Source organism: Patiria miniata, unplaced genomic scaffold (assembly GCF_015706575.1).
Source record: "Patiria miniata isolate m_02_andy unplaced genomic scaffold, ASM1570657v1 HiC_scaffold_20, whole genome shotgun sequence".
In the NCBI taxonomy this organism is placed as follows: domain Eukaryota; kingdom Metazoa; phylum Echinodermata; class Asteroidea; order Valvatida; family Asterinidae; genus Patiria; species Patiria miniata.
In genome coordinates this window covers 31,870,641-31,892,496 of record NW_024037059.1, presented here as the reverse complement: position 1 = coordinate 31,892,496, position 21,856 = coordinate 31,870,641, and the positions used below count along the sequence as shown (strand labels likewise).

The following is a 21,856-nucleotide window of genomic DNA, read 5'->3' as shown; positions in this document are numbered from 1 at the left end:
TTAGTTCTCTTCCGGGGTCTCGGCGTCCCCGACCAATACACACTTCCTTCCCTATCCATCCATATAACCCCGGGGGGCCAGGCACCATGTAAAAGCAAAGAGCTAAGGGAGGAACAGGGCGGCCCCTAAGCCCTGATCCTCCGAGTGGACCACATGCCCTGAACCTGTACGAAGGCGCCAACCTGGAACTCGCGGACAGTACCAGCAGCAGTGCTTACCGATTAAGCTAAGGTACTGTTGGTACTTTACGACGGGAAATTAAATCTCTTATAGTGAATAATTGAACTCATATGTTAAAAACCAAAAAGACACCAGCGGGATTCGAACCCGGGATCCCGCTAACCGTGGACGACGAATCGTAACCACTGGGCCATTTCGTTACCTTAGAATTTTCCTTAAACTGAGAAAAGTTGTCTTTATAGGTGAGCAAACGCGCCAGGAAGATTACTGGGTCCATTTGCTTTACCTTAATGGGTAAAAACAAGTCGATATAATGAGCCCAGTGTGTTTGGTTTGTTAGGAAGCTGCATAACACAGCCTAATGTGCAAAACAGTTGTGTGCTAGGCGGATCATTACGCAACAATGAACACCGCAATTGTGTATTTTCAAAAGGCAGACGCGTAGATTTCTACTCTTTGTATCTGGGCACATATAGATTCTCACCTCCCTCTTGAGCTATTTCGACTTTCTTAAAAAGAAAAATAGAGACTGTCAGCGAATCTCCGGGAGTTGAAATAAGGATCGTCCCCTCGATAGACCTCAGACCAGGCGCGGTTCTAGAACCAATATTTTTGGGGGGCTAGTAGCCCCCCGTTGAACCGCGCCTGCCTCAGACTCAGTAAAGTTCAACATTGGGCTCTTTTTCAACAGCTGTTTTTGAGGAAACTTTACATCTGGATTTTTTAGAAGCATCTGATTTTGCCCAATTTTAGTAAAATGTGCTCCAAATTTTGCTAAAAAAGCAAGGTTAACCCCTTACCATCTTAGATTTTTCATACAAATCTGATTTTGCCAAATTTTACTAAATATACAAGGAATACAATTTAAAGGGAAAATACAACATTTGCAAACATCAAAAAATAAAACTACCAAATCATTTTGAAATACCTTGCTGGACTGTTAGTGAATGACAGTGTAAAGCATCCTGTAAAATCATGGCACCTGGTATACTGTCATTTTCAAGAAAAGTGGTATTTTTGTATCAATTTCCAACGCTGATCGGCCGATCAGCGTTGGAAAAAACTGGCTTTTTTTCAAATACTGGCTCCAATTGACCATCGCACTTGTTTGCAATCGATTACACACCTATGAACGGGTACAAGCCATCTAGACTGGTTCCCTGACCTTACAATTCCCCAATGTATGTAAACTGCTCTGTTTCTTCTTAAATGGAGTCAGGGAACCAGACTACAGGAAAATTATTGTTTTTCTTGGTTTTTATAGCATTTTTGAACCCAAAACCTCAAAAAAGTCAGTGTAACTATATTTGCTATATATTTCCAACCCCCCAATTCCATCCATTTCTGAAAATTACAGCAAAAGCAAATGATGTATATTCCCTTTAAAATTTTTCATAAACATTTCTATTTGCCCAATTTTGCTAGAAATACAAGGTTACGCCCTAACAATCTACAATTTTCCAGAATCATCTGATTGTGTCCTATTTTGCAAAAAAAATGCAAGTTAACCCCTTACAATTTGATTTTTTTTTCATGAACATCTAATTTTCCCCAATCTTATTCAAAAAACAAGGTTAACCCCTTACAATCTTCAATTTTCCAGAAACATTTGATTTTTTCCGATTTTCGCTTTAAAGAAAATGCGAGGTTAACCCCTTTCAATTTGAAATTTTTTCGTAACATCTAACTTTGCAAAATTTCACTAAAAAAAGCAAGGTTAGGCCAAAAAAAAAGTCTCCGGTTTCTGGTATGGAGCTTGCCCAAAAAGTGGTGCGGCGACGCGGCTTTTTTTTTTTTTTACCTGTTTTTTTTGCTTCAAATGTCGGCTGATGACTGCAAATGGTGCCCGACTAAAATTAGTGCAAATTTTATGGGAGACCAGAGAGGCCACATAAAGCTTATTCTCGATCATAACCCCATCTAAAAACACGTTAAAATTTTGCAGCAGCAGGATTCCAGTCAAAGCAGTGAGTTTCACGGGCGGTTTTGAGACATCATCGTTCATTGAAAATAAAAACTTTTTTCATTTTGCACGCGCATGGCTACGGCGACGCGCGCGCATACCAGAAACCGGAGACTTTTTTTTTTGGCCTTAATCCCTTACATCTGAAATTTTTCGGAAACATCTGATTTTTCCCAATTTCGCTAAAATATGCAATGTTCACCCCTTACAATTCGAAATGTTTCATAAACATCTAACCCCATACAATCTGCAATTTTCCAGAAACATCTGATTTTTCCCGATTTTGCAGAAAAAAAATGCAAGGTCAACCCCTTACAATTTGATTTTTTTTTCATAAACATCTAATTTTGCCGAATTTTACATCAGCTTATGCTAACAAATTATCAGGTAACTGGATCATTAAACGGGACAGGTGCACATCGGCCTTGGAGCTCAGAGAGAGAATATCGCAAATATATTGTAGAACAACACACACAATTGTGTCGAAAAACATCGCACATTTAATGCAAAAAATCGAACATAATATTGAAAACATCGCACATCATATATCGTCAAAAAACATCGCACATATAAATTGAAAATCGCATGAATGTAAAACATCGCACACATATATTGAACCTCGCACATATATTGTAAAACATCGCACAAATATATTAAACATCGCGCAAATAATGAAAAACATCGCACACTTATATTGAACATCGCACATAAATGTAAAAGATAACAAACACATATTAAACATCCAACATATATATTGCAAAATATTGAATATTGCAACGTTTGACACGCCATATTCCAGGACGTATAGTGTCCCTTTAGTCAGGTTGGCGTAGTCAGGTTAGCGTAGCGGTACTTTCCTCGCCTTCCACCGCTGTGACCCGGGTTCGAATCCCGCCTGGGCCAATATGTTGATTAGGATTTCAGTCCCTGCCTGATTCCGTGGGTTTTTCCCAGAATATTCTTCTGGACTTTTCCTCCCACCTCTAAAACTGTAACTTCTTCTCATTATCTTATCTCCACGTTTTTTTTTTCAGGCTTGCGAGCTACAGCCCTAGGGCGCTTTTGAGGAATCCTTGGTTTCATTACCAGAAATGATTAATAATAATAGAATAATAATAATAATCTGCGGTGGCGCAAGACTTGCGTGAGTCATGCTTCAGGTAGGGGCACGCGCTTCGGGCTCCTTCAGCCAATAAGAACACCAAAATGCGTGCGTGCCGCATCTTTAAGATTTCGTGCAGCATGCGCGTGAGCTTCGCTCGTACCCCCGCCCTGCAAACAGGACGCTGGGATACTCTAATGAATTCATGCTCTGATTGGTTGGATTTTGCGTGACCAGTGACCTGGGCGTCATCAAGGTCATGACTCTGCAAGGATTGAAACGGCTGTTGAAACTGATTCATTACTCTTTTATTCCAGTTTAGAGATGTTTTTTTCTCGTTGAAAATCATAATAATGTAGAAAATTCTGTAAAACTTATATGTGTTGTAAAGTTACAATTCCCGTCACTCGCTCAGGCTCCGTTTCGAATCACGAACGGTGGGAATGCATTATGCGACGCTCAAAATTTTGTCCACATGGTCCGCAATGAAACAGAAATCACATCCGGTATGGAATGTGCGCAATTCTATAGGAAGTTTTCGGCTAGCATTTGCGCACATTGTCTAACTGCAGTCTTGAACAGTTGCAGCCAGATGCTTCATACATAGGTCATAGGCCACTTTCTTCACAAGATTCTGTGAAGCTCATCAGAGTATCCCAGCGTCCTGTTTGCAGGGCGGGGGGACGAGCGAAGCGCGTGAGCGTGACACCGCCGCAGTAAAAGAGGGCGCTCTCCAGTTTTAATTTAAAACAAATATATAACTCTATGGTCTTATCAGATCACCATACTTTTGCGAATTCAGTCTGGTTCTACAACACCCTGTCTGTAGCGACACAGTTAAGAATGGTCAGGGAACCAGACAAATAGATCAGTCTATTATTATCGATGATGGTATCGATGCGCACGTGTGTATGCGATATGCGTACGTACGTCGCAAGTCACAACAAGTCCACTTACTTTTCAACCAACAAGTTCAGTCGGTGCGAGTATGGCATGGGAGCTGTCTTTCTGAATGTCAAAATACATTAACTTTTAGACCATGGCGAATAACAAACGAATGGTTTATGTGGGTAGGTGAGAAGGAACAGAAATGAAAGAATGTTGCAACCTGACGCCACTTCAGCGGTCGTGTACAAAGTCTATGGAGAGTCAAGAATTTTTTTAAGTATTTCCTAACAAAATTGGAAATGTTTCTCACTCAGTCCTAGCCCCATAAATGTGGCCTATTTACTGGACTGCCTCCGTAAACATAGGCCACACATCCACATGTACAAAAATCGTGTCGACGGAGCCAAATTTTGATTTTCACATTTAGGCTTAGTTTGTAGGGTTTTTTTGCTTTAGAAGCATACTCACCCTCTTTACAGGCTAATCAGAAAGTGCTGCCTTTTTCAGATGTCTAATTTTTGTAAAATTTCATGTTGAAATTTTGATACGCAAACGTGTAAAAATGAATCCGGAAATTTCACTAAAAATATACATCTGAAAAAGGCAGCACTTTCTGATTAGCCTATAAAGAGGGTGAGTATGCTTCTAAAGCAAAAAAACCCTACAAACTAAGCCTAAATGTGAAAATCAAAATTTGGCTCCGTCGACACGATTTTTGTACATGTGGATGTGTGGCCTATGTTTACGGAGGCAGTCCAGTAAATAGGCCACATTTATGGGGCTAACTCAGTCCCAGATTCATGTCTTATAAAAAGCCTCTTGGTCTTTCTTATCATAATTTCTGCAATGACTGACCTTCATTGAGATGGTATATAAAGAAAAAAGTGGCATCAGGTTGCATTATTTTTTTCTGAAAGAACTTCTTGGAAAAAATTCCATGATACTGGGCCACCACTTGGCCCCATAAATGTGGCCAATTTACTGGACTACATGTACCTCCGTAAATAAAGGCCACACTTCCACCATGTACAAAAACATGTCTAGCCCCACTAGTGTGGCCGCGGTATGCTGCGCCAAACCTCAGCGCAGCATACCGCGGCCACACTAGTGGGGCTAAAAGTAAAACATATGTCAAACTTTGTCAAATTTAGATTTTCACATTTAGGCTTAGTTTGTAGGTTTTTTTGCTTTAGAAGCATACCCACCCTCTTTATAATGTTATAGGCTAATCAGAAAGTGCAGCCTTTTTCAGATGTCTATTTTTCGTGACATTTCCAGATTCGTTTGCACACATTTGCGTATCAAAATTTCAACATGAAATTTCACGAAAATTTGACAAAGTTCGACATGTTTTTGTACATGGTGGATTCTCCTACGTGGAGCCTCATAGGCAGATTACCCCGCTAAACTGTTTGCTATACAAAACACCAACTAAGTACAAAAACGTCCATCCCAACCAAGCTTTTTCCCACAGAACTGCTGCACAGTTTGCCCCTAAACTCCGTACAATACCTCATGACATACTCACGTTATGTGCACCCAACAAACATCGGTGGATTCTGTTGGTTTTTCGGCAAAAATGATGAAAAGTATGCCCTTTCCGCACTGAGCCAACCTGACACTTGAAACGTGGACACGCGCAGAATGATCGCAGTCATTTTCGGTTCGATCGCTCGGAGCGCGCCGCGGGGGGTATGGTAGGAGCGGAACCACTGATCTCTATATAAAGACTGGATAGCTAATAAAGAGCCGCACAATGAATGAATTTGACGCCATATTGGGAAAAAGCTTGGTTGGGATGGACGTTTTTGTACTTAGTTGGTGTTTTGTATAGCAAACAGTTTAGCGGGGTAATCTGCCTATGAGGCTCCACTACGTGGAGCCTCATAGTTCTAGGAGTACATGGTGGAAGTGCGGCCTTTATTACGGAGGTAGTCCAGTATTAAATTGGCCACATTTATGGGGCTAGGCCACCACTCGGAGCTCCTGCACAAAGTCTATGGGCCATGTCAGAACATTTTAAAGTATTATCAAAGAATTTGTGCTCTCGTTAAACAGTGTTTCTTCATTAGATTTACAACTTTTGGTACTTTTCAGGTCATATTATTATTATTAAGGAATATGAGTGGTGGCCCAGTATAGATTTTTTCCCAGTTTTCAACTCAGTGCTATCGTTACGGTCATGACGGTGACTGTAGCAAGAATTTAGGTTTCATAATGAAATACGGACTCATCGGTTGGACATGCATGACATGGTCTAGAATATATGGTCCAAGTTGAATGTTGATGGCCTTCGAAATAAATAATCCTTATTTCAAGAGCAACCTAATTTTACCATTGGGCATGTCATGCACCCTTTTTACCGATAATAATTTATAAACAAAGTGTAGTTAGCCATTATTGCAAAACAAAAGAATATTGCACAAATATTTCATAGATATCCAACTACCTAAAGTGAATAATAATAACTACCAAAACCATACGAATGATACCCCCTTTTAGTTTTAAAGGGAAAATACAACATTTGCAAACATCAAAAAATAAAACTACCAAATCATTTGGAAATACCTTGCTGGACTGTTAGTGAATGACAGTGTAAAGCATCCTGTAAAATCATGGCACCTGGTATACTGTCATTTTCAAGAAAAGTGGTATTTTTGTATCAATTTCCAACGCTGATCGGCCGATCAGCGTTGGAAACAACTGGCTTTTTTTTTCAAATACTGGCCCCAATTGACCATCGCACTTGTTTGCAATCGATTACAAACCTATGAACGGGTACGAGCCAGCTAGACTGGTTCCCTGACCTTACAATTCCCCAATGTATGTAAACTGATCTGTTTCTTCTTATATGGAGTCAGGGAACCAGACTACAGGAAAATGATCGTTTTCTTGGTTTTTATAGCATTTTCGAACCCAAAACCTCAAAAAAGTCAGTGTAACTATATTTGCTATATATTTCCAACCCCCCAATTCCATCCATTTCTGAAAATTACAGCAAAAGCAAATGATGTATATTCCCTTTAATTAAAAAGGGTGTCAATCTACAATTTAGGCAAAAAGTGTCGGCCACAGTTGTTGCCAGCCTCTTTTGCTCATGAATATAGAAATTGGAATTAGCATATACCAAAAAGGCACCAACATTTTCTGTAAATGGCAAAACTAAAAATAAGGTTGAAATTTGAATGGGACACAAAGGTGCATTTGCAATGACTACATTAAACCTTACCTCACCTGAAGCTACACAATACTACTACATGTAGTAGTAAACTGTAGTATGAAATACTTCACTGTAAGTGTGCACAACTCTCGTACACTGTAGTATTCTGTAGTACTCAGTTCTTTATCCCAAAGTAATGGCTAGGACGTTAGGGTTAAAAATTACATCGCCCGGGCCCTTAAACCATATTCCAACTCGCTGCCACATCACTCAAATGAAAGACCTTGTCCCCTTTAACTTGATACCACATTGGAGGTTGTGATGCTTGCAGTTTTGAAGACTTCATTAATGTTCAAGTGTCCGCTTTCTCATGGAATTTGCCCAGGTGTTATTAATTAACCCTTACCCTACTTGACCCTCCAATGCATGCCAATTGTGCCTCAAGAAAATCTCCTATGTTTTTTGCATGGCCCTCCAATATCTGCCATGTCATTTCAAGGGTAACTGGACAGGCACTCCAATACATGCCACAGAGAACAATGAGAGTCCTCTGATAACAATCAAGTGCCCCCAGCTGGTCAGTATCAGGCACCCTCCAGGGCCTCCAACTCCTGCCAATTGGAGCCTTCACTGTTAAGACTTGTTATCTGCCAAATAACTGCAGCTGGAGGGCATTGGCATAACCAACTGACATGCAGTAAACTACCCTCAGAGAGTAAGGGTTAAGCTTTCATTCATTTTGCCCTTGTGTTTTGTGTGTTTTTTTCAGGAGGGCTTGCTGAAGAAGTTGATGAGAAGGTCCTGCATGCTGCCCTCATTCCATTTGGGGATATTCTGGATATCAACATTCCCTTGGATTATGAAACGGAAAAGCACCGAGGCTTTGCATTTGTTGAATTTGAGTTTGCAGAGGTATTGAAGGCAATATAGTGTAGTAACCACGGTGGTCATTATATGTACATGTACATGTACTCAGTTTGTTCTCCGTCTGTTGGAATGAATTATGATTGTTACTTTTACCTTTGTGGACCTGTTACCCCCCTGGCTTATCCCGATATGTTATTCCTTCTGTGTGTCCAAGCATTACATTCACTGTGTGGACTTAAGAACAAAAGAGGTCCACATAAACCAGGTAGCAGCGACGTTGTGTGGACCTCCCCACGTCCACACAATGCTGTGGAAAACAGGTTTAGAGGCATTTTGGGGTTAGGTTTATCCGTTGCAAACTGAAGAGAAACACTAAATGGAATCATAGCAAAAAAAACTGGGTTCAAAGAGTTTTCACAGTGTGAGCAAAATGAGTTTTTTTCACAGGTTTTTCTTAACTACACGAAAACAAAGTAATATCCACACTAGGTACACGTACAGTATGGTTCACTGCAAAGTTCAGTCATCAATTTCAACCATACTTGAAAGGTGGTCTGTGGAGAGAAGGCTGGCGTCAAAAAAATCCTTTCCAATATGGATATTTACACGGTCTCTGGAGAAATACAAATGACTCCAACATATGTTAGTCCGGTATCTCATAAAAAATCTCCATTCAACCCAAACTCCCCATTCAACTGAGAACTGGTGCCTGCCGGGTGGACCATTAAGGCCGTCACTGAAACTTGTCCATACTAACAGCCTGTGCGTGTATACAAACTGCCAGGATGCCGAGGGGATCGCGCAAGTTTTACTTGCATTTTTTTTACCATTTGTTAAACAGTATTCACCTCAAACATTTCAAAATGAAATGCAGTACAGTTTGATCACACATTTTGGACCACCTCAACTGTTAAGATGCAAACTGTAGACTGTGGATACAGGAACTGCTTGTCGGTGCCTAGTCATTGATTTGATGACATCATCTTGTCCTGTACAGTCCTCAGGAAGGACTCCTCTTTGGTGCCCCTTTTTATTTCAATGGTTTTCATATTTTTTTGCCTCTGAAGAAGGGTCAGTCGGTCGGCGAAAAATAAACATCTGAAGGAAAATCAATTGCAGTTGCAACCATATAGATGGCTAAATTAAATGGTGTCAAGTGCGTATAGACTCTTGTTTTGTTAATAGCAATGAGATTTTCATCATCAGGGGTGTGAAATCTCAGCTTTGAAGCTGATTTCAGCTTTTTTTGTTTTGGACTTAGCTTTTTCCCCTCACTTGCTGTGTAAAAAGTATTGGAGATTTCCAAAGTTCACCTTTTTTTTACACCTTTTTTCAGGTATTTTCAGATCTTTTTTATCAGTGGTCACTCACACCCCTGCATCATTCGATATCACTGAAAAAATAAAGCCATCTTTAGATCTGCACCATGAAGTTCACTATCCTTTTGGCTGTAGTGGCAGCATATAACAGTAGAACTACAGCCTGTAGTACAGGTATAAAGCCACAAACCTCTATTATTTTCCATAGCTGTCATATATCACAAGGCCTGATTTCCTGAATTTCATATTTTTTATGTTTTTATTAATTTATTTTGTGATAGTGGGGGTTCCAGACAGTGTCAGCGGTGACAAAAAAGGTGTTTTTTTTTCCTTTGGAAGCTCAAACTAGGGTCTGTCAGAAATGAGAACCAAGGAATGAAAAAGGGATGCCCTAATGTTTTCTACATGTTCTTATCAAATTTGATTTTTGAACCAACTATAGGTTTTCCAGGCTATTTTAAAAGATTTGGCATTTAAATTCATCAACTCTATTTTCAATTTCATCAACGAAAAAAATGTCACATACTTTTAACAAAACCAATTTAGTCATGAACCATTCAATTTGAAAGTTTGGTCACCCTCTTTAGTCACCGGGTCGAGAATAGTGTCATTACAGATCAAATTCGTCTAGGCTGTTGCCCAATGGAAGCATTCAAAGATTGATTCATCTTATCTTATATAAATCAGTTAGACGAATTTGATTTCTGAATAACAAGATTTGGCGGAGACAAGAAGAAATGGAATATTTGGGGACGAAAACTTGTGCTCATTGTTTGAACTTGCTTGAACTGAATTTGAAATTGTCTGACAAAGGACGAAATTAAACAATGGGAGGGCACTATAAACTGATGTTTATAGACGAATTTGAATATTAGAAACAATGAATTTGAATGATAAACATTTTAAAATAGCCGGGAAAACCTATATTATCAACTTAACATGTATGGGGATATCCTTTGTTGAAAGGCTTCTTATTAAACCATAAGTACTTGTATAATATACCCTGATCAATCCATCAACCCATGCAGTGCTGGGGCAGATTTGGGCATTTTAGGGAGTAACAGAACTGCAATCAACAAATATTGCTGATAAAAGGAAAGAAGAGTTAACGCAAACAAAACAATGACCACACCACAATATTTGCCGTCTTGTTTATTTAGATTAAGAAAAGCTTTTTGAATCTGGAAGCTCTTTTAAGAGAGGAATCCTTATCACTTTTGCACCCTTGCTAAGTTCCTAGATGACATTGATTATTTCAGTTTGTATGTGTCTCACACTTTCATTTAATTCAAAAATGTTTTGCAATATTTTTCTTTTCTAGGATGCTGCTGCTTCAATTGATAATATGGTGAGTCACTATCATTCAATCATTTATGTCTCACTTTTGGGCACAAACTATTTTTCTGTCTGGTTTACAAGTCTCGTGTGATATTTAAGTGTGTACTTGAAATATATTACATATGTCCAGGGTGCATAAAGAGAAGATAACAAAAAAAAGAAATGGGTTGGTAATTGTATGTTAAAATCATGAACTTGAAAACGTCAGTATGGTTGGATCCATGTCTGCAAGGGTGCTCATAAAGCATCATTCATAAATACCCAAGACAGTTTACCCATTCCCATTGGTCGAGATGGATGTATGTGAATTGTTCTTGTTTTGCTAAAAGAACACTTACCTATGTTGTGATCCGTGGACAGAACTTCATAACGGTGTTGTGTTGAAAATTCTGTAACTTGAAAAGTACTTGAGTGATTTGAATGATTCTTGTACTAAAAGAAAGCTTATGAATTGGGCTTTCATGTTCTAGATTTTGAAAGTGCTACATGGAGAACTTCACTAAAAAAAAGTCACAACATCTGGGTTTCGTTTTTTTTACTCACCCTGTACACATTTTGGAAAAACAGACAAAAAAGGCATAAACAGTTTTACAATATTTTGTGTGTGAAAAAGTGTAGCAATATTCTTTCATGCCCGTAATGTTTAAGTGTGTAAACATGACACCTATAGGAATTAGCAGACGTCCATTTTTGTTTCTTCAGAATGACTCTGAGCTGTTTGGAAGGACAATACGAGTCAACCTTGCCAAGCCAATGAAAATCAAAGAGGGACATTCCAAACCAGGTACTGTATTATACTTTACATTGTCTTTAAGAAGTTGGACAGATTTTAGAATATTATTGTACATTTGTTGTAATATAGGTTTTCTCGGTCAATTTCGGCAAATGAGGAGCCAATTTAACCACTACGCTATTCTATTTCGCGCGAAATCAAATGCTACTGAAAAGGGTAATTTGATTTCGTTTTATGACCAGTCAAATGTACTGTTGCGTCATTCGATTTAACAAAATAATCATGCAATTTAACAATTCAACAAAGCAGCATTCAAATTCGCAGGAGCTTTTTGAGGCGTGTGTTTAGTCATTCAATTCATTTTTGGGCAGTCATTTCTGGAATTTGTGCAATCTAAAAAACGCTTTGTTAAATTTTTGTTTCCTTAAGAATGTTGAAGGCATAAATACGGTTCACTTTTTGGCACTTGAGTCACTTTGCCGATGTACATGTACTTCGAAGACGAGCTTTCGCTACAGTTTTACACGCATATTTCTAGAAATGGCAGCTCATGGTCGCTACGCTAGAGTGGCCCAGGTAGATCGAGAAAGGTTGATTGAGGCCTTCGAGGGAAACGAGCAAGACTACCTTGAGCTTGCGGTCAATTTGAACATCAACAAGTCCACAGCCAGATCAATTGTTGCAACATATTTGAGGACTGGAAGGCGAGAGACGCTGGCAAGAGGAGGAGCAATCCACAGCAAGATGGATGATGACATGCGAAACCATCTGCAAGGCATCCTTGACGCTAATCCCGTCTTGACACTTCAACAAATGAAGGCTAGTTTGAGTGAGCATCTGCCAGAGAAGCCCCAGGTTTCTACTGCCACCAAAGCCAGGGCCTTGGATGGGATGATGATTACACTGAAACTAGTGGAGGACGTCCCTGATGCAATTCCCCTGAAGTTCTTGATCAACGCGTCCAGTATGGTGAGTGGTTCCTGCAGCATGTTCTGGCGCATCTAGTCTTCATTGACGAGACAGGTTATAACGTCTGGACTCGACGCTCCCAGGGTAGAGCTCCAATGAGGGATCGCTGCAAGACGAGTCGTCAACAGACAACGAGGGAGAAATTGCAATGTCACCTTCGCTGTTTCTAGTGAAGTAGGCTTGGTGCACCGCCGAATCGCATTCGAAACTGTGACGCGAGAGAGATTCGAGGAGTTTCTTGCGGACACAATTCAAGAGTGTGACGCAGTTTTCCCAGACGACGAACCCATTTACCTCATATACGACAATGCGAGGCCTCACGTGCGAGCCCAACTCCCTGAAGGTGCCAACCCAATGATCCAGCTGAAGCGCCTCCCTCGCTACTCCCCATTCCTGGACAGCACGGAGATGGCACACTCTGCATTCAAGGCTGCAGTTAAACGCATCCTTGGGTTACCTGAGTGGCAACAACGTGTCGGAGACAGACAGGCTGCCCAGCAAGCAGGAATGAACATGCAGCAGTGGAGGTGCGATCTCCTTCAACAAGCAGCCATCCAGAGCGTTGATGTCATCACCCAAGTGAAGTGCATGCAGTGGTACAACCATACCCAAACATATATGCCAAGATGTCTGGCACGCCAACAGATTGATGGTTGAGGAAGAAACAACATAAGCAATAAAAAACCAGGAAAAACATAAAGAAACACCCCATTCAAACACAATACAAAATTAGGTCTTGGTCAGTTAACCAATAAAGATCCCCCCCAAAAAAAAAGAATGAAGAAGAAAACAAAGAAGAAGAAAAAACCTCATTGGCCCCATGTAAAGTCTACTGGAAGCATAAATAAAGAAAACAAGGTTTGCCTGAATTAAAGTGAAGATACAAAACAGTTGCCTAGTACAGTTTATCTGTTTATTCGTATTTCTTTAGTCGTACTTATTTGAATTCTCTTTAAGCGAAATTGATTGCCTCTTTACAAAATTGAAAAAAATTAAATCAGTAAAATCTCCAGTCGAACAAGCTTTGCTAAATTGAATGATGATTGTGTGTCACGAAAAAGAATGACGATATGCTAAATTGAACACAGTGCTAAAGGAATTTGAATGCCTCAAAACGAAATTGAATGGCCGAATTCTGAATTTGAAACGCAGTAACAACTGGAGAGGCAAAATAGCTTGAATTCGAACGCACGAAAATTAAATTGGCTGCTCACTTGCCTATAATAGATGATGAGCACATGTACAAATGGAAGCAACTTTACACCATCTTTTTCAAGTAAGGTTGAAATAATAATAATATAGCAGTCAACTGAAGGAGTTGAAGGTACCTCCAGTATTCTGGCTTATGGGACGGACAATCGCCCTGTTTATTTCAATACTTTGTGACATGACAAGCCCAGTCCTCTTTACATTGCAAGTGATATATTTCTTTGTCCACTGCAAAAAGTGGTCACCTCTCAACCCATAGTCACAGGCGCTATTTAAAGCTATAGATGCTACCTAAATTAATGGACAGACATGCTACCAGGCATGTCTCATTAACAGTTGACTATCATCTATCTACTATTATCTTTAAAAACAATTTCCATACAATAAGCAGCATTTTCACTACATTTCAGATAAATCAGCAAGGAGCCGATATTTTTAAACTCTTATATTTGATAGAAGTTTTTAGGAAAAGTATTTGTGGTTTCACTTTTGCATACTTTATAAAATGTGTTGTTCACTTCTAATATTAGTTTGAAATGACAGTTGGTGTGAGGGCTACATCCTATGGTGATATACAGGTATGCAGTGGTGCTTGTAATTGTTGCTGATGGATCTGAGTCGTATTCAGACCCACACCCTGCATGGCATAGATAGTCATTGGCAGTGGGAGGCCACTAAAGATGAAGGGACTACTGACTCTTGTTGCAATAGAGTTTCTCAGTACTGATGCGTTGAGGGGATTTACCACAAAAACTAGTAGCTTCCTCCATGATTCATGGTGTTCTTTTATAAATATTGTATGTGGTTTGTATCGCTGGAATTTCCCCTTTTTAATGTGTAATACACTTAATATATAGATCTCTTTTCTGTAATTTTGTATTTGTATTGGTCTCAGTTTGGTCTGATGATAATTGGCTGAAGAAGTATGCAGGAGCAACATTGAAAGCACAGGAAGATAAGGATGGGAAAGGCGGACAAGGTGATGAGGAAACGGGCAAAAGATCAGCAGAAACAGATTCAAATGAGGTAAATACAATGCACTCCTTGACAATTATAAAAACACTTGCTGAGTTAAAATAGGAGTCATTTAGCTTTACAGTTGTACAGCAAACCTGTAATTAGCCCTAACTCCCTAGCATGATTTACTAGGAACCATACCCATCCTGGCAAATTCCAACACCCACATGGGAAACTGTGCACACATATTTATGACATTGATTCTGGAGGTGTGCCAACCCAATGTAAAGACTGTCAGTTTAGGGGTACTGTACCCATCCTGACAGGGTAAAGACTTGACTGTGAGAACTGTCTCTGACGCTGAATTCAGGCCCAATTCAAAACATGATTCAGCAAGTTTTGATTTGAAATCGAGATCCTAGAATGTTGTTTTACATGAAATATGCAGCTAAAGCTGAGCTGAAACCTCATCAGGTTAGTTGTTCAGCACCTTTCTTTGGATCTTGTCAGTGAGCACTTTTGTTGCTTCAAATGAACAAAATGCACAAATTCCAAATGATGGACTATACCTTTAATTTTCCCAGAATGCCAGGCGAATACCATGAATACAGGGCAGTGTTCACTTAGCCTCATGTCATGGCTTTCACAAGTGTAAACCTTGTGTAGATGAGGAAGCTAATGGAACGTACCCGGAGATGTGTAGTGATTAATGATGTGGTGATGTCACTGTATCACATTACATCAAATAAAAGTTACATCGTTTCTTATTTGACCATCTGCAGAACCAGACATCTGGGGTGTGTTTTGGCGGTCATAAACTGTCGTAACTAAGAATTGGTTTGGTTGTTTCTTGTCAGTGAATTTCTTTGGCAATTGTAAATGGGCGAGAATCTCGCACGATAATGCAATACTCAAATCCCAAAACAATTACCCAAAGAGAAACAACAGAACCAGTTTTTCGTCATGTAATGTTCACCAAAACATACCCCAGATGAGTCTGAAACTAAGGAAAATATAATGAAAATATGAAATAAGATGATACATCATGATCATGCCATTATTTTTTTTTTTAATTACATGTAAATTTTGATAGGTCTTTGCAAAATTGTAATTCAGTGTGCTATATTGTAGGCACTGTCACTACATGTTTCCTTGGAAAAAAATACAGACCTGCATGTACCTGTCTCTTTACAAAACCTCCATAAAATGAATATGTTGCATTGCAAACATTGCTGACAAATTTGCAGAGAAAATTATTTGGTTGATCAAACTTTGTTCTTTATTTTTGTGAATCTTGAAATTAGGCAGGTGCTCCACCTCTCAAGAGGTCAAAAGGCAATCCTCATGTGTACTTTGACATCAAGATTGGAACCAAGCAAGTGGGTCGTATTGTCATGGTTCTCCGGGCAGACATCGTTCCTATGACAGCAGGTAGTAACACATGGACAATATTGTGTTAAAATTAAGGGTTCACAATTAGAGTTAACACTCAAATAAATGCAACAAGTAAGAGGGATTGTCATATTAATTCCAAAGAGATAAATTGGTTTGTTACAATCATGACTTGGCCCTGGCTTCAGCCTGACTTGACACTTATAGTATGAGCAGCTTTAGACTCACTCACATCTGGACTTGACCTGGATAGGCTTGCTGAGATTAGGTGGAATTTAACAAATAGTTTGGAATCAAAAATCAAGTCTACAAGCTGAAGTACAGAGCCAGACAAAAACCTTTTTCCCCCAAAAGTTTCAGCTAAATTTGTTGGCACACTTCACGACACACTTCAAGCTGATCAGTTTCTCTCACTTCCCATGAACTCAAATGTTTGAAGATATCAAACCATATCCAAGTGAATGGGCAGCCATTCCATTGTCATAAAAGACTGGTTAGACGTTATGAATATTGCATGTTGGAAGCTGCTTTCAATCTGGTTCTGTGGTTGCCTGGGGATCTTCAGTGGTACACATGTAAATAGCTGACGCGCATTCAGGTTTGGATCCCCAGTAAACACAAGGGTATAGCCGTAGGGTTGTTCATGATATTGTTTTAAATGATCAGTGTTCAGTAAAAACAGGAAGCAGTCTCATACAAGCACTCACCAAGTGTTAAAATATAAGAGCCAGTATTGTCCTTAAAGATGTGAGTTTGTATTCAATCCCAGTGAATCTATTTAAAGAGCTAAGACCAAAACAGTCGGCATGTGAAGGTATTTTTTCAAATTGTTTAAAACAGACTCGTACATGTATGTAAGAAGGAATGATGAAGAGGCATTGGGGAATCCAGCATTCCATGTAGGAAGTGTCTCCCAGGAGAAATTACTTTGCCTCTGAAGATCTTGTTAAGATCCAAATGTCAATTTTTTTTGATTCCCAGGAGAAATGTTAGCTCCAATAATGTGGTACTACTATACTAGTATTAATGAACCCAACCACACCACACTGCCACTGCTTTCTAGCATGAACAAAAAAAGTCCATATTTTACACACTTTAAAGGGAATGTACATGTACAACATTTGCTTTTGCTGCAATTTTCCAACATAAATGGATTTGCAGGGTTAGTGTGTTATAGAAAATATTGTTAAACTGACTTGTTTCATGTTTTGGGCTTGTAGATGCTGGAAAAACCAAGAAAACCAATCATGTTCTTGTAGCCTGGCTCCCTGACCCCACTTAAGATGAAACAGAGCAATTTTAGACTTTGGGGGAATTGTAAGATCAGAGAATCAGTCTATAGCAGGCTTGTACTCCTTCACAGGCGTGTAATAATTTGCAAAGAAAATGCGAAATAACTAAATATGACAAGTTGGAAGCAGTTTTTGGAAAAAAGCCAGTTTTCTCCAACGCTGGTCGACCAGCGTTAGAAAAATACAAGTTTTCTTGAAAATGTTAGCACATCAAGAGCCATGATTTTACAGGATGCTTTGGACTGCCATTCCCTAACAATCCAGTAGGTATTTCGTGATAATTTGGACATGTCGTTTTTTGATGTTTGCAAATGTTGTATCGTCCCTTTAAAGTGCAGAATTCAAAATGAAAGTTGAGTGACGTATATGGAAAACATCTCCATAGTGCTCAATTTGTCTTAACCAACATGCTTCCCGGCAACCTTTGGACATCAAAAATGCTTACAAATTACCACTTTCATAGTTCTTCTTTCACATCAATTGTGATTGAGAACATGTGACGCTTTGACAAACCAACTTAAAATTTGGTCATTTTTACCCCTCAGCCGAGAGGCTCGAGGGGTATTGTCATCGCCTAGGGCGTCCGTCCGTCTGTACGTCCGGGTAGCTTGGTTTCCGGATGATAACTTGAGTTAGAAATGTTGTTTGGGGTTGTAACTTCGGTAGGGGGTTGCCCTTGGGAGTAGGCAAGTTGGGATTGGTTTTGAGGTCAAAAGGTCAAAGGTCAAGGTCACCGTGGTGAGTTAAAGGTAAATGGTTTCCGGATGATAACTTGAGTTAGAAATGATATTTTGGTGTCTAACTTTGGTAGAGGGTTGCCCTTGGGAGTAGGCAAGTTGGGATTGGTTTTGGGGTCAAAAGGTCAAAGGTCAAGGTCACCATGGTGAGTTAAAGGTAAATGGTTTCCGGATGATAACTTGGGTTAGAAATGAGATTTTGATGTCTAACTTTGGTAGGGGGTTGCCCTTGAGAGTAGGCAAGTTGGGATTGGTTTTGGGGTCAAAAGGTCAAAGGTCAAGGTCACCGTGGTGAGTTAAAGGTAAATAGTTTCCGGATGATAACTTGAGTTAGAAATGATATTTTGGTGTCTAACTTTGGTAGAGGGTTACCCTTGGGAGTAGGCAAGTTGGGATTGGTTTTGGGGTCCAAAGGTCAAAGGTCAAGGTCACCGTGGTGAGTTAAATGTAAATGGTTTCCGGATGATAACTTGAGTAAGAAATGAGATTTTGGTGTCTGATTGGGTAGGGGGTTGTCCTTGGGTACAGGCAAGCTGGGATTGGTTTTGGGGTCCAAAGGTCAAGGTCACCGTGGTGAGTTAAATGTAAATGGTTCCGAATGATAACTTGAGTTAGAAATGAAATGTTGGTGTCTAACTTCGGTAGGGGTTTTTCCATCGGTACAGGCATGTTGGGACTGGTTCTGGGGTCCAAAGGCCAAAGGTCAAGGTCACCATGTTGAGTTAAAGGTTAATGGTTTCCGGATGATAACTTGACTCTGGCTGAGGGGTTTCAACAGCAACGCTGTTATTTTCTTTGCTGATGTGACCTTTAAGCATATTGCTTTGAAGTTGTCATGTAGAAGGTTTGCAGCAGGTGGACTGGTTCCCTGCCAAAATAAAAATGATAGCTGGAATGGTAATGAAGGACTGGGAACCAGCTATAGCCTACTTGACAATGACAGCGTTAAATTTGTGACTGCATGTACATAGCTTAAATGCGGTCAGTATTGTCAGCCTTACATATCATTCTTTTTCAATTCAAAAGGACAATTTGATGATTTTTGTGGTGCAAGTTTTGATAATTTTTGTTGAGCAAATAGAAATACATGGTGATCAAATATGGGTTTCTAAACGTGCTGAACTTGGCAATGAATTCAGTTTGGTTAAAGATATAGTTCATCATTTGTAATTTGTGCATTTTGTTCGTTTGAAGCAACAAAAGTGTTCAAAATCTAATGAAGGATACTGAACAACTAACCTGATGAAGTTTCAGCTCAGCTTCAGCTGTATATTCCGAGAAAAACAGCATTCTAGCATCTCAATTTCAAATCAAAAGTTGCAGAATCATGTTTTGAATTGCAGCTATACGCGATGTCGCGTACTGATCCGACGAATTATAGCAACCGCGCGCGCCTGTGCATCGTGCCAATGCTTGCGCGCGCTGCGCCGAATAACAAAACGAACTACTAATTTAAATTTTCCGTCTTAAGACGCACCGTTGGAAAGGCCTTCTTTCGTTGATTACTTCAAAATGATAGCTTGCCAGAAAGATTAATTTCACAGGGAGTTTAGTCACTTACTATCTTTCAACCAAGTATGTTTTTCAACAATAATACACCAGTTACTTTTTCGGATGGCTGCAAATGATGGACTATAGCTTTAAGTGAGGAAGTGCTATGAGAATTTTGGTTTGGTTCAGCAGTTCAGCCAAAGAATGGTTCACATGCATGTATATTAGGGTCATCTGCATCCATAATGTACATACATGTACATAATCTATTAATCTATAGCATTACCAACAGATGTGCATAATATATCACTTGAAGGCAGACATAACTCTTTTATATGATTTATATTGGGGCCTAATATGCAATCTAACCTTTCCTTTATTCCACAGAGAATTTCAGGTGTCTTTGCACACATGAGAAGGGCTTTGGCATGAAAGGCAGCACATTTCACAGAATCATTCCAACATTTGTATCCTTTGTAAATCCAAAACTGTTGAAGGCTTGTCCAACTGGAGTTAAGCCAATACATTAACCTTATTACCAGTCAGTTGCCATCTGTGGTTGAAAGTTGAAGCCTTCCTTGGAAAGACGAGCTGTCATTGCTCTCATTTAGTAGGATTTCAAGACAGCTTGTCTCAAGCAAACAGATCCCTGATAAAGTCTTCCCTGGCAAATATCTTATGTCAAACTTCCTCCCATTGCGGATACCATTAATGCATCTACTGTAAACAGATGCCGTCCCTGACGAATGCATCCAGACCGATTGGCTGAATGGATTTCATCATTCAACAAATGATGCTTGTTAGAGGACAAGTTAGCTTAAAAAACTACTTGATATATAAAGCCACTCCCAAGTCAACTTGTGATTTGCTTGCATTGCGACGAAACCATCGGCAGAAAACTGAGAAGTTGTGTGATTATTGTGGAACAAGCAGCATCTCAACACAGAATAATCACAACCATGCTCATGTCACCCACAACCAGACGACAGTTCAGTGGCATAGATGTGATCACGTGACTTGTTCAAAATGGCGGCGCACATGCTGATGACAGAAGGTGTTTTGAACTGTGTATTTAACCAAGTTTTTTTTGTATCTTAAGGATTGTAAATTGTAACGTTTGCTGTTGGAAATAAGATACTGGATAGTCAACCACAAAGATGAGTAGGGTTTTAGTTTTACTTTATTTTATTAAGTGCCTTAGTGAACTCCGCTAAACGATTTCTTTTGGTATTTCGAAAAACTTTGGTGTCCTGTATTATACTACGTATCAAAAAAGGTCCTACTTTTGATCCTAAATAAGACTGTTGTTGATTAATGGAATTAAACCAAAATTTCAGATTATGTAAACGAGGCATGACAAATTTTATTGAGCAAATTTCATCAGCTTTGTGCAAGAGGGTGAGATTTAAACACCATACAGACAAAATACTCGCTGTCAGAATCTAAATTGGTGTCCTCCAATGTTGATACAGTGCTGGAGACGGTAGCAGAAGGCACATGCTGCGGCCGGAAGCTTCTTAAGGAATGCAGGATCACCCCTGATGTTATTGCACACCTCGACCGTTTGGCACAACATACGAACGAGGAGATGTGCAATGACATCAGGGGTGATCCTGCATTCCTTCAGAAGCTTTCGGCCGCAGCACGCTCCTTCCGCTACCGTCTCCAGCGCTGTATCGACATTCTGAAAGTGAGTGTCTACTTCACTCTACTTACCTGTAGAGCAATACTACTTATGCATATTCCCCCTACCGGCAGGTATTTTCCGCTAAGAGTTATATACAATAGCGCCCTCTGGCGCCCTACCCATAATACCCCGCGGCATGCATGCCTCGTGAGCGTCCTCTTTTCTCTTAGCGGCAGGTCGGGTAGGACGTGCGTGAAATAGCTCGCTGTTTGCCTCGTCATTTACTACCCTTTTTTGCGTTTAAGAGAAGTATTTAATAAAATATTTAGTAATCATTAGTTTGTAGAGTTTCATCATCTTCTGGTTTTCATTTATTTCATAAATATGAAGCGTTTGGGGAGGGCCGATCTGTCACAAACCGGGGGGAATTCCTCTCCCATGGGACGGACCGAGTTCTCGGGGGACTCTGCCGTTAACGCTACGTCGTTACCGCGGCAGCAGTCTCTCGTCCGGCACCCTCAGCCACAGTCGGCTGGGGGAGTTGGCAGTTCTGCCGATCAGTTAAGGGGACCTCGGTCACCTTCTCCGGTCAACTCAGGCGGAACATCCAAACTAAAGGCACACTCCGGCAA

The 21,856-nt window shown here is 39.9% G+C and overlaps 1 protein-coding gene across 3 annotated transcripts in view; it reads left to right on the top strand.

Annotated features, from left to right (window-relative positions):
* The first annotated feature begins 4,115 nt into the window (after positions 1-4,115).
* Positions 4,116-21,856, top strand: part of LOC119728678 (peptidyl-prolyl cis-trans isomerase E-like) — a 29,350-nt gene continuing 11,609 nt past the window's right edge. For 2 of the 3 annotated variants that reach the window (XR_005271117.1, XM_038200997.1), the window contains exons 1-7: positions 4,116-4,319; positions 8,063-8,205; positions 10,801-10,827; positions 11,520-11,601; positions 14,624-14,754; positions 15,990-16,116; positions 19,985-20,064. Coding sequence is in view for 2 of the 3 variants with exons in the window: in XM_038200997.1 (XP_038056925.1) it covers positions 4,157-4,319; positions 8,063-8,205; positions 10,801-10,827; positions 11,520-11,601; positions 14,624-14,754; positions 15,990-16,116; positions 19,985-20,064 (753 nt within the window). In the remaining variant the exon portion in view is untranslated. The remainder of the gene's footprint in view (positions 4,320-8,062; positions 8,206-10,800; positions 10,828-11,519; positions 11,602-14,623; positions 14,755-15,989; positions 16,117-19,984; positions 20,065-21,856) is intronic. The other variant, XM_038200998.1, reaches the window with a different exon arrangement.